This window comes from Heteronotia binoei, chromosome 9, assembly GCF_032191835.1.
Source record: "Heteronotia binoei isolate CCM8104 ecotype False Entrance Well chromosome 9, APGP_CSIRO_Hbin_v1, whole genome shotgun sequence".
NCBI classification, from domain to species: domain Eukaryota; kingdom Metazoa; phylum Chordata; class Lepidosauria; order Squamata; family Gekkonidae; genus Heteronotia; species Heteronotia binoei.
The window spans coordinates 126,065,316-126,082,241 of NC_083231.1; the positions used below are offsets into that span (position 1 = coordinate 126,065,316).

Consider the following 16,926-nt stretch of genomic DNA (forward strand, 5'->3'; position numbering starts at 1 on the left):
TGCCATGAGGTAAGCGCCTCTGTGCTGGATGAAGCCAGGCTGGCTCTGGATGACCCACTGGGTGGACCCTTTGCAGAAGTGAGCTCCCAAAGGGTTGTGTGTGGCAAAGGGACTCCTTCCCACACGGGCCTGGGTGACTGAGCATGGCCAAACACTCCAGCAGCCTCCAGCAGGGAAAGGTTCCCCTCTGCCAGGCAGGCGCAGCCTGGGAGAGAAGCTACAAGCCCAACCCGCCCCCCTCACACACACACACACACACTTTACTAGCTGACTGAAGAGGTAGAACACTCTTATAAACAGTATCCTTTATTGGAAAATGAAATGTTCTGCTTTACAAAGCTCCACTTCTGCAGCAAATGCTGTTCCCCAGTGGTCAGCACAGCAAGGCAGGGCAACCCCCCCCCCCCCTTCTGCTCAGACAGAGCTGAGCATGTGCGCACAAAAGGCCTGCAAGCGTGGCCCAGGCGGCCTTCGGCCCAGCCTTTCTGGCAATAAGGTCCAGCCTGGGTTACATTCTCTTGCTGGGAAGGATGGAGAGCCCCACCCCCCAAAAGTCAGTTCATTAAAGGAGGGAAGAAAGTGGCTCCCTGAACTCAGCCAGGCCAAGCTCCTCTCCCTATCCCCCTCCCCGGTGCTAGTCCGTATCGTCACTGTCCTGCTCCGGCTGCACCTTTTTCTTCTTCTTTTTCTTCTTCTTCTCTGGGGTCTCCACAGCAGCCGGGGGGAGCAGCTGCAGCTTCTTTTTCTTCTTTTTGGGCACATCTTCGGGCTCCAGGCCATTCTCCGCCAGCTCCGGTTCCGCCTCCAGCTCTGCCTCTTCTTGCCGCTTCCTCTTTTTCTTCTTTTTGGGCTCTGTTTCATTTTCCTGCGGAGAAAGAAGACAGGAGGGAAGCTGCTGCCTGCCAAGGCCCTTGGACAGCCCTGGCCGGGCCCTGAGAGAGGAGAGCACGAAGAAAGCCCACAAGAAGAGGCTTCGCTCAAAGCAGGGCCAAAGCAGAGCCAAGGGGACTGCGTGGGGGCAAGCCGCACCTCTGCCGTGGTCTCCAGCGCAGTGTCCTCCTCTGCAGCAGCTGCTGCCAGAGCCTCCAGGCGCTTCTTCTCACGCTTCCGTTTCTTCTTCTCGCGCTTCTCCATCTTCTTTTTGATCTCCGCAGCCACCTCTGAGGCCTGAGTGGAGGGCAAAGGGGTGCAGTCAGCACCAGCCCAACTCCCAGCTGCTGGGCCTCTCAAGGCACCGTGCTGGATCAGGCTCATTAAATCAGTCTTTGCCTCCACGGCCACGGGGGGTCAGGGGCTCAGGCCTTCTCATCACCTCCAGCCGACGGCAGCGACGGGCAACAGGAAGCCCCCACTCACCTCCACCACCGCCTCCTTCATGACGTCCAGGTTCTTGCGGGGGGGCTCTCCCGTCTCATAGAACGCCAGCCGCTCCTCCACCTGCTCCCGCAACTTGTCCCCAAAGACGCTGGTTGGGACCTCTGCAGAAGGAAAGCGGGGGCCAGGCCCGTTTGTCGGGGCCTCGGAAAAGCCCCCTGCCCAGCTCTGACCCACCCCCACCCAGGCTTTGCTCAGACATGGAATGTCACCATTCACTGTGTGAAATGCTGTTGACGAAAAATGTCACCATCATGGCAAAGGCGAGGTGCCCCCAACCCAGAGACTCTCCTCCCCCCTCCTGGGGCACTGAGAGCAGAACCTCAGCCGGCCGGCCCAGCGCCCTCACCTGAGAAGCAGTCAATTCGGGAGGCAATGGTGCACTTGTTGGCCAAGTAGCGGGAGATGCGGCCTTTGTTCTTGGCCGCTGCTCGCCCAATGAAAGTGGAGTGGAAGATCAAGCCGTACTTGGGAGTGTTGCCCCGTGTCTTCAAGGCCCTGCAGGGCAGGGAAGGGGGAATCACAAGCGTGGCACAGGGCCCTGCCACTCCCCACCGCACAGGCAACCCTCCCCTCAGTCTAAACCAGCAAGAGCTAACCTGCCAGCCGAAAAAGGAGCGCTCTGGGCAGCCACTCAGAGGGGGGGGGGGCAGTCCATCACAAGTATGTGGCAAGGGCCTCAAGTCTGGCACCCCTCCGCCCTGCCATCACCATGGCTGCCCTGCAGCTGTACCTGAAGAGGGCTTTCTCCGCACCCAGGATCTGCACCGTTGAGGCTGGGTACTTGGCCAGGTTGGTTAGGCTGCCAGCGTGGGAGATCAGGCGCGCACCCACCTGCCAGCAGGAAAAGAAGGGAGAACCGATATCAACAGGCTCCTTGCACTGCACAGCCACCGGGGAAGAGTGTGGATCCAAGAACTAACCGTGATGCTCAAAACCACTTAGAAACTGCTACTTACTCTCCACCCCACCCCGCTATATACATATAAGTACAGGGCAAACACCCTCCTCCCTCTCTCTCTATATATCTCCTGCCCCACTGAGTGCATAGTCCTGGTAGACCCTGAATACAAACCTACCCCACTCCTGAAGAGTCCAAAATCCCACACAGGCCAAATCCGCAAAACTACAGCAAAAAAGTGAAGTTTTCTACCTCCTGGCAGCGCACCCAGAAAACATAAGGCCAGCTCCAAGCTGCTCTGCATTCTGGGTACCACCGCCAGGCCCACCCCTTCTCCCTCTGGCACAGATCAGCAGTGATTGGTTGTCAGCAGCAAGAGCTCAGTGGATTGACAGATTCACCATGCACATCATATCTGTAGCCACTGGGGCTCCCACCCATTCCAGCCTTGCCGGCCCCCAGGCAACAACACCAGGTGAGTTCCACCTGGACTAAATCTGCCTCCTGCCCCCTGCGGGGACCACAAAGGCCAGGCACCCCTTGTCGGTCACCCCCTTTTCTACTCACCACTTCACCAATCAGAGCTGATAGGCTGGGAGCCACTTGGCTCATCTTGGAGCGAAGGTACTCCTGCAGGCCTTTGCGATATTCAGAGAGCGAGATGACACGGCTGGAAAACCTCTCGATGTTGATCAGGTCAATGGGAGAGATGTCCATCCCTGTGGGGAGGAGGGGAGCATGAGAACTGGAAAGAGACACCCCCCCTTCCCCTGGGGAGACCCAGAACAGCCCACACTGGCCCCAGAAAGAGTCTGCAGCTCACCAGAGAATAGCTACAAGTAACCACCAAACTAAAGAAGCGTTCCCAGACTGTTCCCCCAAAAGCCTACATGATTTTGCATTTTCAACCGCTATAATTTTTTCTACGTTGTTCTCACAGTCATGTACCTCCTGCCAGCCCCTAGCAGCACACCCAGAAAATATAAGGCCAGCTTCAAGGTGCACTGCATTCTGGGTACCACCAGGCCCATTTCTCCCTCTGGCACAGATCAGCAGTGATTGGTTGTCAGCACCAAGAGCTCAGTGGATTGACAGATTCACTATGCACATCATATCTGTAGCCACTGGGGCTCCCACCCCATTCCAGCCTTGCCAGCCCTCAGGCAACAACGTGCTGCACTGTAAGAAACTGGCCTGTACTTGCATGGGTTTTTTTCTCTGCAGCATGAAAGACAGTTTGAACAGTGAAAATAACATATTGCTGAGCAGTCAGGTTAAAACAGATAGAAGGAAGTCCTTCACCCAAAGGGTGATTAACGTGGAATTCACTGCCACAGGAGGAGGTGGTGGCGGGTGCAAGCATAGATAGCTTCAAGAGAGGATTGGATAAAAATATGGAGCAGAGGTCCATCAGTGGCTATTAGTCACAGTGTGAGTGTGTGTGTGTGTGTACATATATATACATATATATATATATATATATATATATATATATATATTGGCCACTGTGTGACACAGAGTGTTGGACTGGATGGGCCATTGGCCTGATCCAACAGGGCTTCTCTTATGTTCTTATGTGACACAGTGTTGGAATGGATGGGCCACTGGCCTGATCCAACAGGGCTTCTCTTATGTTCTTATGTGACACAGAGTGTTGGAATGGATGGGCCACTGGCCTGATCCAAAGGGCTTCTCTAATGTCCTTATGTTCGGGGCAGTGATGCTCTGTATTCTTGGTGCTTAGGGGGGGCACAGTGGGAGGGCTCCTAGTGTCCTGGCCTCGCTGATGGTCCTCCTGATGGCACTTGGGGGTTTTTTGGCCCCTGTGTGACACAGAGTGTGGGACTGGATGGGCCATTGGCCTGATCCAACAGGGCTTCTCTTATGTTCTTAACATGAGCAGAGGAACCCGAAGCCCTGCCGGTATGAAACAAATGATAGCTCTTGCGTCTGTTTCCTCCTCTTACTTAGGCCCCCCAAAACTTCTTCTGCTTGTATGTTCAGAACCATGACTTGCCTGCAGAATCACTAGCAGACCCTTAACTAACGTGGCACTTCCATAGCTCCACCCCCCCGCAGTTACTGCCACTGACCCATGGATGAGCGGGAAGCCTCCAGAATGGCCTGTGCTCTGGCGCTGTCCATGACGACCTCTTCCAGCCCCTCCAAGCTCTCTTCGCTTAGCTCCTTCCGGTTCCTGATGAGCTTGGCCAGGCGGCAGTAGGTGTAGTTATCACTCACGATCTTGATGAGCTCTGGGAAGTGATACCCGTACCACTCTCTGCCAGCGAAGGGAAAGAATCAGGGAAGAAGCAGCTGACTCTGCCTGACCGAAAAGCCACAGACTGGCTACGTTGTGGCACAGCTTAAGGAAAAAACCACCACATTCAGAATGCTGAAGAGAAAGGACCTGTCCCCTGCTAACAATACAGCCTAGGCAAGACGCGGCCCAGGTGTGGTGTATGCAAGGTCACTGTTTCTGTATCTCTCATTTCTATGCAGTCAGCATTTATGGCAAGCTGCCTGCGGTAAGCATTGAGAGATGAAGAAGAAGATGATGATATTGGATTTATATTCCGCCCTCCACTCCGAAGAGTCTCAGAGCGCCTCACAATCTCCTTTCCCTTCCTCCCCCACAACACACACCCTGTGAGGTGGGTAGCGCTGAGAGAGCTCTGACAGAAGTTGCCCTTTCAAGAATAGAGTCTCAGAGCAGCTCACAATCTCCTTTACCTTCCTCCCCCACAACAGACACCCTGTGAGGTAGATGAAGATATTGGATTTATATCCCGCCCTCCACTCCGAAGAGTCTCAGAGCGGCTCACAATCTCCTTTCCCTTCCTCCCCCACAGCACACACCCTGTGAGGTGGGTAGGGCTGAGAGAGCTCTGACAGAAGCTGCCCTTTCAAGGATAGAGTCTCAGAGCGCCTCACAATCTCCTTTACCTTCCTCCCCCACAAGAGACACCCTGTGAGGTGGGTGGGGCTGGAGAAGGCTCTCACAGCAGCTGCCCTTTCAAAGACAACCTCTGCCAGAGCTCTGGCTGAGCCAAGGCCATTCCAGCAGGTGCAAGTGGAGGAGAGGGGAATCCAACCTGGTTCTCCCAGATAAGAGTCCGCACACTTAACCACTACACCAAACTGGCTCTCACACCAAACTGGCTCTGGTGGGGGGAGCTGAGATGTGGTGCCACCCCACATGGAAAAGGTGTTGCTCACCTGACCCGCATGGAAAAGGTGTTGCTCACCTGACCCGCATGGAAAAGGTGTTGATGTCCTTGTCCAGCTGGTCCAGGAGGCTGATGGACTGGATGATCATGTTGTCCACCCTGTTGACGTTGAACTTGACTTTGGCCCGGGAGTAGCTGTGGCCCAGTCCCAGCTGGGCCTTGGAGGCAGACTGGGCCGTCAAGCCCTTGATGAGGTGGCAGAAGTGCAGCCGGATCCCTGAAGGGGAAGAGGTCTTAGTCCTTCCTGTGGGGCCCTGAGGAGGCCTGCAAGCAGGCAGCCTGCCCCCTCCTCCTCACCTCTGGTGATCTCGGCGACGACCCCACCCGTCTGGCACTGGCAGCCCAGCTCTTCCTGGATGGCGGCACCAATCTTGGCATCACTGACCCCCAGGACGGCTTTCTTCTTCTTGACTGGCAGGTGGGTTTCGAGCAGGAGCCGCAGGTCCTCATGGAGGAGTCCTGGCGGGGTGGGAAGGAGGAGATGGAGGGTGGGAAGAAGATGACGATGACACTGGATTTGTATTCCGCCCTCCACTCAGAGCGGCTCACAATCTCCTTTATCTCCCTCCCCCACAACAGACACCCTGTTAGGTGGGTGGGGCTGAGAGAGTTCTCCCAGAAGCTGCCCTTTCAAGGACAGAGTCTCAGAGCAGCCTACAATCTCCTATATCTTCTCCCCCCACAACAGACACCTTGTGAGGTGGGTGGGGCTGAGAGGGCTCTCAGAGCAGCTGCCTTTTCAAGGACAACCTCTGTAATAGCTATGGCTGAGCCAAGGCCATTCCAGCAGGTGCAAATGGAGGAGTGGGGAATGAAATCTGGTTCTCCCAGATATGAGTCCGCACGCTTCACCACTACAGCAAACTGGCACTTCCATAAGCAGGAAGAAGAAGACTGCAGATTTATACCCTGCCCTTCTCTCTGAATCAGTCTTATGACTACAATCTCCTCTACCGTTCTCACCCACAACAGATACCCTGGGGGGGAGCTGAGAGAGCTCTGACAGAAACTGCCCTTTCATGGACAAATCCTGCCAGAGATCTCCGGCTGACCTGAGGTGATTCCAGTAGATGCAAGTGGAGGAGGGGGGAATCCAAACCGGCTCTCCCAGATAAGGGTCCGTGCACTTCACCACCACACCAAAGTGGCTCTCGGGGAGGGAAGAAGGGAGGGGGTTGGGGGCTCTGCTGACCTTCGGAGACGGCGTTGATGTTGTCGAGGGCGCTCTGGGCGGACTTGAAGGGCGAGAAGGCCACGAGGTGCACCAGCGAGAGGAACTTGCCCAGGCTCAGCACACTTTCCTCCGCCTGCAGGGAGGGAGAAAGAGGCCGTCATGCCCGGCCAGAGCCCACTCCCGGCCCCCCTCAGCCCCGCCCCCCTCTGCCTACTCACCTGGGGCAAGAGCAGCGCCACCTCCTCGGCCTGCCGGAGGGCGAAGAGGGCATAGCCGGCTGCGTGCTCGAAGAGGACGTGCAGCAGCACTGGAGGGCCCTGGGGAGGGGAGGAGAGAGTGGTCCATCAGGAGGAGGAGGGGGAGGAAGAGAGGAGCCCTGGGTACCCCCTCCTGCTCCCCCACCCCCTCCCCTCCTGCTCCCTCCCCCTTTTGCTCCCCCACCCCTCGCTCCCCCACCCTCTCCTCCTGCTCCCCCACCCCTCCCCCCTTTTGCTCCCCCACCCCTCGCTCCCCACCCCCTCTCCTCCTCCTCCCTCCCCCCTCCTGCTCCCCCACTTCCTCCCCTCCTGCTCCCCCACCCTCTCCTCCTGCTCCCCCACCCCTCCCCCCTTTTGCTCCCCACCCCCTCTCCTCCTGCTCCCTCCCCCCTCCTGCTCCCCCACTTCCTCCCCTCCTGCTCCCCCACCCTCTCCTCCTGCTCCCCCACCCCTCCCCCCTTTTGCTCCCCACCCCCTCTCCTCCTGCTCCCTCCCCCCTCCTGCTCCCCCACTTCCTCCCCTCCTGCTCCCCCACCCCTCCCCCCTTTTGCTCCCCCACCCCCCCTCCTGCTCCCTCCCCCCGTTTGCTCCCCCTCCCCTCCTGCTCCCTCCCCCACCCCTCCTGCTCACCCACCATGGCGGCGCGGCCTCCTGCCCCAGCCAGGCCGCGCGGGGCACGAAGGGAAGCGACTGCGAGGTCTCTCTCTCCTCCCCTCTCCCCCCAGTGGCTGAGAAGGCCCCGGCCCCGCCCCTTCCGGGTCCAAGGGCAGTAGAGGCGCCTCGCGGCCAATGAGCGCCGCCGCCGCCTCTCCGCCCCGCCCCCGCGACGCCATGGCCGCCTCTCCGCGCGCGCCTCCTGGGGGCCGCGTGGTGCCCGCGCACGGCATGACGGGAAGAGCGGCGCGCTGCTTGCCGGGAAAGAGAGGCGGGAGGCTCGGCCTCGCTGGTTCCCCGCCCCCGCCCCCTCATTGGCCTGCGTCGGTCCTTGGCAGCCCCGCCTTCTCCTTTGCCTGCCTGCGAGAGCTGCAGGGAGCGGCGTTGGCTGCACGCCCGGGCGGAGAAGAAGCCAGGCTCCGCCGCTGCGCCTGCCCAACCCCTTCTCCCCATGGGTCCCCTGTGCAAGCGCCAGTCCTCTCCGACTCTGGCGTGACGCTGCTTTCACGACGTCTTCACGGCAGACTTTTGACGAGGCGCTTTGCCATTGCCTTCCCCAGTCATCTCCGCTCCCCCCCCCCCGCCCAGCAAGCTGGATACTCATTTTACCGACCTCGGAAGGATGGAAGGCTGAGTCAACCTCGGGCCGGCTACCTGAACCAGCTTCCGCTGGGATCGAACTCAGGTCGTGAGCAGAGAGCTCAGACTGCAGTACTGACAAGTACTGAGTAAATGCAAAGTTTCCAGAGGGGAGAGTATTCCCTCCCCAGTGTGAACACCAGTGTGCTCTGCTCGCTCCTGAACTTTCCATACCAGGATCCTGATTTCCCCCTGCAGCAAAATGCGGCCTTGATCGAGTGCATGCCTCAAGTCAGAAAAGGTACCAACAAACATAAAACGTATCTCTGCATGGTTAGTGGCTCCAGTGAAGAAAGCCATACAAGGCAAAAGGCTTCCTTTCAAAAGTGGGAGGCTTCCCAAAGTGAGGCGCACAGATGGGACCACAGCTGGATTCGAGCCTCTGCAGCACCTTGAAGGGCACCTGGACTCCTGAGAGCTCCTGGGCCTCAGAATCTGCCTGGTCTCTCAGGTGCTCCTTCTGGACTTCAGAACAACCCCCCCCCCCCGAAAGGCCTACAGGTTCTGACTAAACAAACATAAGCAGGCAATAAAACGAGAATTAGCAGCAGATGGTCAAAAAATCTTAAATTTAAATAGTAAGCATTCTTCAAGTATATCCATAAGAAGAAACTGGCTCAGGAGGCCTTGCGATGACAAAGGATTGCTTAACGAAGATGCCAGGAAACTTGAAGGAATCCTTTGCACCTATTTCCACTACTGGAGTTGCTGCTTTGGGGAAGGGTGCCTGAATCATAAGAGTTTGAAGGGACCTCCAACCCCCTGCACTATGCAGGAAACTCACAAACCCCTCCCCCTCAATTCACAGGATCTTCATTGCTCTCAGATGGCCATCTAGCCTCTGTTTAAAGACATTCAAGGAAGGAGAGCCCACCACCTCCCAAGGAGGAAACCAGTTCCACTGAGGAACAACTGCTCTAACAGTCAGGAAGCTCTACCTGATGTTTAGGCTGTCACCAGGAATAGTATGGTGCACAGTCCTGCAGCATCCCCGAGAGACACAGCCTCTTCCACTGAGGAATCACTCTAACGGTCAGGAAGTTCTTCCTAATGTTGAGCTGAAAGCTCTTGATTTAATCAAAACTGAGTCAAACTGAGGGGACTGAGCAATGACGTCCCCGGACTCCTGGGCAAACTGAGAACTAGGAAGTCTCCTGACATGCATGGGGATGCCCAAAGGTTATTAAGGAACTCACTGTTGGTCTTTTAATTTGTATAAGTAACTTGCTGCTGAAATGTATAGTATTCATTGATTTTATTGTAATTACTTGTTAATATATTGTATTTTAGACTATCAATTCTGAGGATTTTCATTGTTGCATGTGGGCCACAACAGGATTGGCTCACACTGTCTCTGGCGTGCCATTGGCTGACTCTGCTCTCCCCTCCCATCGCTTGCCCCTTCAGGTGAGAACCCCACCAGATGGTCACTGACCTCTGAGGGAGACAGTTCTCTGCTGACAAGTTCTCCTGGGGGTTACTGACCACTACTACCTTTCCTCGGGGCCCATTGTAGGAAGTCTAGAACAGTCCATCTCCCTCCCCCACAAACAACAATGCCGCAAAGCAAACTGTGAGACAGACAGTAGCTTTACTTCTCTTCAACTGACACAAAAGGAATGTTCATTCATGGCAGGGAGAGGCCAGTTCAACAGCAGCAGATAAACAAGCTAACACTATGCAATGTATTAAACTCCCTTTCCACCTGCAGACAATATTTCCTCTAAGCCATGGAGTCTTGTGAGCTACGAGCATTAAAGCTGTGAGCTGCTGCATATATTAGTTTGCTCTGGGGCCATTTTTCCTGAGCTGAGACAAAAATGTGTGAGATGGAGGCTAAAAAACAGTGAGCTCACACTAACTCAGCTTAGAGAGAACAATGGCTGCAAATACTTTTCGCTTTTCCTATTCAAATTAGGCTACAGTGGACCCATAGGAGTATGACAGAATGGAGTCTATGCTGTCCTATGGGCCCATGAGATGGAATGGACTCCCTTCCGCTTTCCCGCTGCCTGGAGGGTGCAAAAGGGAGACTTGCAATGGCTCCCACCAGCAGAGCGGTCTGTGTGTCAGCTGCTTGCTTTAATAGGCGGGGGAGCCATTGGAAGGCTCCCTTTTGCTCCCCCTGCCTGCAAGTGGAAGGCTTCTAATGGCTGACTCCCTGCCATTTTTGTCTCCCTGTCTTCCTTCCTTCCATTTTTTCATTCACTTTCTACCCAACTTTTCCACAACACTCCTTTCCTTCCTCTCATTCTGTCTTTTTTCTTTTATTCGATCGTCCTTCTCATTTTTCTCACTCCTTTTTACCTCTCCTTTCTATTCTTTCTCATACGTTTGCTGTACTTTTATTTCATTCTACCTTCCTTCTTTTCTTGCACTCCTTTCCCCCCATCTTTTTCCTACCATTCTTTCTCTCATTTTCTGTGTTTCTTTTTTACGTTCTGTTTGTCTATCTTCCTGCCTGCCTGCCACCTCCACATTCATCACACACACACCCCCAATATTTTCCTAGGGCCAGTTGTATTTCTTCCTACAACAGGCTTTACTGCTAGTGCTCTATAAATTGTTGTTACCTACTCTGAGCCAGTCTCCAGGGTGAGCAGGTTACAAATCTCATAAAATATATAAAAGTAGGCAGTGCTAAACCATTTTTTTAAAGGGCTCCAGAGGGGCACGTGAGATTACAGGCCAGTTAGAATAAATTAGCAAAACCCTAAAGTGCAAAAGCAGCAGCGAGTGCTGAGGGTACATGAGGCAGTTTGGGTAGTGAAGCGAAACGTGCAGCAGGGCCGCACGAGAACTGGGTGCTGGAACCAGGGCATTTGCATGTACTCATAAAAGATTTGGAACTGGGACTGAGTGCAAGAGAAGCCAAGTTTGCAGATGACACACTATTTATTCATGATGGTGAAAACCAAAGTGGATTGTGAAGAGCCCCAGGAGGATTTCTCCAGATTGCGTGAGCAGACAACAACCATGTGGCAAATGAAGTTGCGGATGTAACAGTAAAGCCCTGCATATCAGAACAAAAAATCCCAACTGAGAATGAAAGGGATATCTTGGGGCTGTAAGGACAATGTAATCATTGCCTCCCACATATAGTGGGTAAAAAAGGCAAACTCCATGCTGGGAATGATTCAGAATCCTGTAGTGCAGCCTCACCTGGAATCCTGTGTCAACCACACAAAGCTCAACAAACTGCAGGAGGTGGCAATGGCCGTGAAAGCTTTCCTGTGGGGAAAGGCCAAGGGGAGGGCTGGCTTGGCCCCTTGGCAGGCAAAAGGCAGGCTGGTGGGCAGAGCAGCTGGCAGAGCCCCTGCAGGGAGCGAATCGTCTCCTGCGCCTGAAAGTGGGGGGTCAGGGCCAGAAATGAAGGCACAGAGGTCAGAGCACTGCATTGAGAGAGTTTATTTACCCAAACAGCTCCTCATACAAGATGCTTTTCGGGCTCCCATCTGAGGAAACAGCAGATCCTCCCTCCCTCCCTCCCAGTCTCGTTAGAAGTGCTTGAGATGGAGCTGTGTGGAGGAACCACCAGGACAGGCTAGCAGCTGCAGGGAAGGGAAGGGAGGTGCTGAGGGAGGCCCCAGGGCCAGGTGCCCCAAATGCTCACAGCAGATCGACTCCCCAGGGGCAGTGCAAGGTCACCTACGGCCAGCCCCCCCCCCCCCCCCCCCGGGCTGTGCCTGCTGCTGGGCTGTGGGGGCTCGGCAACCCTGCCTAGAGAATGGCCAGCAAGGGAAGGCATCTCCCACGCATGCCCCCGCCCCTGCAGGCAGACCCCTCTGGAGTGGGAGGGAAGCTGAGCTCAGTGTGCCCAGAGAGCAAGGAAGGGCAGAGGCCCAGAGGGAGTGGGGGTCAGGGCTGCCAGGAGGGGAGTGCAGCAAGAGCAGTCTCTGGCGCCCCAGGCAGCAGGCTGGCAGGGGTGGGGGGTGCCCGGGCAGAAGCTCTCTTAGGAGATGAGGCGGATGTGGAGCTTGTGCAGCTGCTCCGGAGTGAGGACCACCTTGTGCACCTGGCCGTGGCCTGGCTGGCAGGGGAAGGTCACTTTGCCAATGAAGACGGTGTCCTCCTTCTGCTCCTCTTTGGCCTGGGGAAAGGAGAACAGGAGGCCAGGGATGGGGAGGAGGGCAGGAGGCACAGAGGTCCCCCCCTTCTCCCTCCCTCCCATCCTGGCCCAAGCCCTCACCTTCAGGAAGGGGGCCGATGGGAAAGTGCCAAAGTCGGAGGGGACGCTGGCTCCAGGGTGCTGCAGGACTGTCTTCTTCATCACTTCATCCTGCCAGAGGGAAGGAAGGAAGGAAGCCAAGCCCTTAGTGCTCTCCAGCCCAGCCCCCTGGCTCAGAGCTGCCCTTCTGGAGGGGGGCCCTGCTCAGACTGTGCCCTCCAGAGGTGATCTCAGCAGCTGGACCCTGGGGCAAGAGGGAGAGCCAAAAGCCATGCGAGGCTGGGAGGAGGCCAGAGAGGGGGGATCTGGTTTTGGCAGGCCAGGGTCCTTCTTTCTGTGGTCAGCCAGGCTGGTGCCAAGAACACCCCTCAAGATAAGGAGACCCCCCCCCAAAAAAAGAGGTACCTTCAGCCTCTCAACGGTTTCACTCAGGGACTTCAGGCGTGCCGTCTGCTCTAGGAGTTGGGCTGCTGGGCTGATTGCTGCAGACAGAGGGAAGAAGGGGAAAGCACGGCTCGTCTCCTGCATGCAACTCCCCCCCACCTCCCCCCAGGTGAACCTCAAAAATGGAGCGCTCCTTCCTCCCCGCTCCACACAGGACACACCTGTCTTCTGCCGGGTTACGTCCACCACCTTCATGGAGGCACTCATCTGGTAGAGGGTCTCCAGCAGCTGGCTTGTCTTGCGGTACAGAGAGCCCGAAGCCCCCTCCTCCGCCTGCCTGTCCTTGGGCAGCGAGAGCTTGGGCACCTGCAGTGGGGGCAGCGATGCCAGCTCCCTCCTCATTTGAGCCCCCTGCAGGAGACAAGAGGGAGGCTGTCGGTGGAGCTCCGGCTGACTACTTCCTGGAAACACCCCCCCCCCACCCTCGGGGCAGTGCTTCAAATTCAGAGCAGCTTGTCCACCACCCACCCCTGCTCTTTCTTGCCACCCCCTGCATGGATCACTCCAAGCTTGAAGAAAAGGAACCCCAAACCGTGTTTCAGCTGGGAGGCCAGGGGGTGCCTGAGAGAGCTGGGGGGCGGTGGGAGGGGGGGCGGCGACGACAGTCGGGGTGGCAAAGGAAATGCAAGTTGGTGATCAGGCAGGCAAAATGGGACTATGAGGAATGTACTGCAAAAACATCAACAATAAAAATTCCTTCACATACATCAGGTGTGGCCAACGGTAGCTCTCCAGATGTTTTTTGCCTACAACTCCCACCAGCCCCAACCATCAGCCATGCTGGCTGGGGCTGATGGGAGTTGTAGGCAAAGAACATCTGGAGAGCTGCCGTTGGCCACCCCTGACATACACGAGTAGCAGGAAACCAGCCAGGGAGGCAGTGGGGCCCTTGGATGAAGGATCACTAAAGGCTGAAAGCGAAATGTGTGCACTGTGTGCAGTTCTGGTCGCCGCACCTCAAAAAGGATATTATAGCATTGGAGAAAGTCCAGAGAAGAGCAACTAGAATTATTAAAGAGCTGGAACACTTCCTCTATGAAGAAAGGTTAAAACGCTTGGGGCTCTTTAGCTTGGAGAAACGTCGACTGCGGGGTGACATGATAGAGGTTTACAAGATTATGCTTGAGATGGAGAAAGCAGAGAAAGAAGTACTTTTCTCCCTTTCTCACAATACAAGAACTCGTGGGCATTTGATGAAATTGCTGAGCAATCAGGTTAAAACAGATAAAAGGAAGTACTTCTTCACCCAAAGGGTGATTAACATGTGGAATTCACTGCCACAGGAGGTGGTGGCGGCCACAAGTATAGCCACCTTCAAGAGGGGTTTAGATAAAAATATGGAGCACAGGTCCATCAGTGGCTATTAGCCACAGTGCATGTGTGTATATAAAAATTTTTGCCACTGTGTGACACAGAGTGTTGGACTGGATGGGCCACTGGCCTGATCCAACAGGGCTTCTCTTATGTGACACAGAGTGTTGGACTGGAGGCGCCACTGGCCTGATCCAACAGGGCTTCTCTTATGTTCTTATGTGACACAGAGTGTTGGACTGCATGGGCCATTGGCCTGATCCAACATGGCTTCTCTTATGTTCTTAAATGGCAGAGAAGCTGGATGCAATGATTGCCTCTCTCTTCACTGTCTAAGATGAAAGGATAACTGCCCACTCCGGAACTACTGATTTCAGGAGGGTGTCAAAAGACCTGAGTCCGACTGAGGAAACGAGAGGTTCCACAACTGATGGGCAAATGAAACACTGAAAAATCACAGGCCCAGATGGCATACATCCAAGAGTTCGGACAGAACTCAAATATGCAATCTATTACTAAAGTCTGCCTCCATTCCCGAGTACTCAGAGAATGTCCCCCCACCTTTAAAAAGAGGGATTTGCCAAGGCTGGGTGAGTGGGCGATGGGCAGCAGCGTGACAAATGAGGTTCAACATGGGCACCTGCAAAGCCAAAAAGCCCAGCTATAAACACTCTTTGATGGGGTCTGACCAGAAGAGAGATCTTGGAGTCATAGAGAACTCACTGAAAATGCTGACTCAGTGTGTGTCAGCAATAAAGAAGGCCAACGCCATGCTGGGGATTATTAGGAAGGGGACTGAAAACGTATCAGTCAGTATCATAACGTCCCTGTATAAATTGATGGTGTGCCCTCATTTGGAATACAGCATACTGTTCTGGTCACTGCACCTCAAAAAAGATATTATAGCAATGGAAAGGGTACAAAAAAGGGCAACTAAAATAAGATGAAAGAGGTTAGGGCTCTTTAGCTTGGAAAAAAGACAACTGAGGGGTGACATGATAGAAGTTTACAAAATTATGCATGGGGTATAGAAGCTACTTTTCTCCCTTTCTTACAGTGCAAGAACTCCTGGGCTCTCAATCAAATTAAGGAGCAGATCAAGGGAAGTCCTTCTTCACCCACAGAGTCATGACCCCACGGACTTCGCTGCCACAGGTGGCTACAAGCACAGACAGCTTCAAGAGGAGACTGGATAAGCATCTGGAGCAGAGGTCCATGAGTGAGTCTTAGTCACAAACGTACAGAGGAAACACTGTGTGGGGCAGGGATGCTCTGTCTTCTTGGTGCTTCAGGGGGTCACAGTGGGAGGGGTCTAGAGTTCTGGCCCCACTGGCGGACCTCCTGGTGCCACAGAGTGCTGGACCAGATGGGCCACTGGCCTGCTGCTGCAGCATGCCTTCGCTTCTGTTCTTACCTGCTGTTGAATGCAGGAAGGAACCAGCCCACTGCTCAGTGGCCAGGAGCATCGAAGGCCCCCGAAAGGGGAACCCTGCAGCAGGACACCCCCCCAGCCCCCGCCTGCCCCTTCCGCCCCACTGACCTTGAGCTGGTTGTTCTGGTTCTTGAGGTGCTGCAGGGAGAGCTGGAGGGCATCAATCTGCTGGAGGAGGAGCGGGGAGTCCTTCACTTGGACAGGGCCTGACCCGCCCATCACCATCTGGCCAGCCCCCACACCTGCAGGAGGGGGCAGAGGAGAGATGGCACAGGGCACTGCCATGGGAGGGCAGTCGGAGAAGAAGGCCAAAGCCAGCCCCAAAGGAGGAGGATCGGGAGAAACACACAGAGCACAAGCTGCACACTCACCCACCAGGCAGTGCCACCCCAGGGCATGCAAGCAAACTGGCACGCTGGGAGCCCTTCGGAAAAGGGTAACGAGTCATGCCCTTGAGGGATGTGCCAAGGATTTGCCCGAGATGCACCTGCGGCAGCTGCCCCCCTGCAAGATGCTGCTCCCCTTCCTCAAGCCTCCTCGTGCCCATGAGATGACCAGGACACCCACCCTCGTCCTCCCTGCCCCGCCCTCACATGCAAGGGGGGGTGACCTGGGCTGGGGGGGGGCATGCCACTGTACCTCTCTGCTGCTCCTCTGCAGGGCAAGCGTGGGAGAGAGAAGAAGCCGCAGGGTTATAAGAGAGCTTCCAAAAATGGACTGGGGCAGGCCTGGCCACAGAGGCTCCCTTCTGCCCCCACCCCCGCTTGCAAACTCTCCCACTGCCTGTGCTCCCAGCCGTGCACAGCACCCACGCTCCTTCCCCAGACAGCACTAGGCAGAGCAAGGGGCTGGGGGCTCAGAAGAAGGTGGGCCATGGGGGAGCCACACCAGAGGACAGGGCAGCAGCCAGGGAGCACTGCGTCACCCACCCTGGGCCTGCAGGGGGACAAAACAAGCCCGACTGTCAAAGGGCAGCAAGCGGGAACGGAAGGAAAAAAGAGGGATGGTCAGGAGGGGCCTTGGCGCTCCCGTCTCCACGACGGCCATCTTTGCAGGGCCCAAGCAAATCAGCCCTTCCTCCCGCCTACCTGCCTGCTGGGAGGGAAATCAAAAAGCGCTGCCAGGAAGAGATCTCTGCCCCCCCCCCCCCAGGATGGGCAGAAGGCTGAGGGGGCAGCAGCTGGGCAACCCGAAGGGCCCCCCTCCTGCCTCAGCACACCAAGGGCCTCCCTCCATAGATAGTGATCAATAAAATATTTTGTTCTTTTTGTATTTCCACCATCAGGGTTCTTCCATCTGGCAAGGACTGTATTAGTTTTGGTTTTTTAAGTCTTCCTTGACA

The 16,926-nt window shown here is 55.6% G+C and overlaps 2 protein-coding genes and 3 non-coding genes across 5 annotated transcripts in view; all 5 read right to left on the minus strand.

The window, feature by feature from the left end:
• The window catches only part of DCTN1 (dynactin subunit 1), a 158,581-nt gene that overhangs the window by 86,194 nt on the left and 55,461 nt on the right, over positions 1-16,926 (minus strand). Inside the window, exons 24-28 of the mRNA XM_060247228.1 lie at positions 15,693-15,826; positions 13,003-13,192; positions 12,803-12,879; positions 12,419-12,508; positions 12,138-12,319 (exon numbers count right to left, since the gene is read on the minus strand). Coding sequence (XP_060103211.1) covers positions 12,182-12,319; positions 12,419-12,508; positions 12,803-12,879; positions 13,003-13,192; positions 15,693-15,826 — 629 coding nt within the window. The 3' untranslated portion in view covers positions 12,138-12,181. The remainder of the gene's footprint in view (positions 1-12,137; positions 12,320-12,418; positions 12,509-12,802; positions 12,880-13,002; positions 13,193-15,692; positions 15,827-16,926) is intronic.
• On the minus strand, positions 289-8,043 carry NOP56 (NOP56 ribonucleoprotein). Its single transcript, XM_060247254.1, has 12 exons — positions 7,567-8,043; positions 6,898-6,996; positions 6,698-6,812; positions 5,803-5,964; positions 5,524-5,722; positions 4,369-4,556; positions 2,843-2,994; positions 2,108-2,208; positions 1,724-1,872; positions 1,357-1,478; positions 1,030-1,167; positions 289-865 (listed from the first exon to the last, which is right to left on the minus strand). The coding sequence occupies exons 1-12, from the start codon at positions 8,041-8,043 to the stop codon at positions 635-637; spliced, it is 2,133 nt and encodes a 710-aa protein (XP_060103237.1). The 3' UTR covers positions 289-634.
• LOC132577691 (small nucleolar RNA SNORD57) lies at positions 1,242-1,317 on the minus strand. The gene has a single exon (XR_009555845.1). It is a non-coding gene; the product is annotated as a small nucleolar RNA SNORD57 (small nucleolar RNA).
• On the minus strand, positions 1,565-1,635 carry LOC132577692 (small nucleolar RNA SNORD56). Its single transcript, XR_009555846.1, has one exon. It is a non-coding gene; the product is annotated as a small nucleolar RNA SNORD56 (small nucleolar RNA).
• On the minus strand, positions 4,684-4,820 carry LOC132577694 (small nucleolar RNA SNORA51). Its single transcript, XR_009555848.1, has one exon. It is a non-coding gene; the product is annotated as a small nucleolar RNA SNORA51 (small nucleolar RNA).

Coding starts and splice junctions, on each gene's coding strand:
- NOP56 (XM_060247254.1), bottom strand. CDS start 8,043: ATGGGGAGAAGGGGTTGGGCAGGCGCAGCGGCGGAGCCTGGCTTCTTC. Junction 6,997..7,566: donor AGGCCGCGCCGCCATGGTGG/GTGAGCAGGAGG, acceptor TCCCCTCCCCAG/GGCCCTCCAGTGCTGCTGCA. Junction 5,965..6,697: donor CATCAACGCCGTCTCCGAAG/GTCAGCAGAGCC, acceptor CCACCCCGCCAG/GACTCCTCCATGAGGACCTG.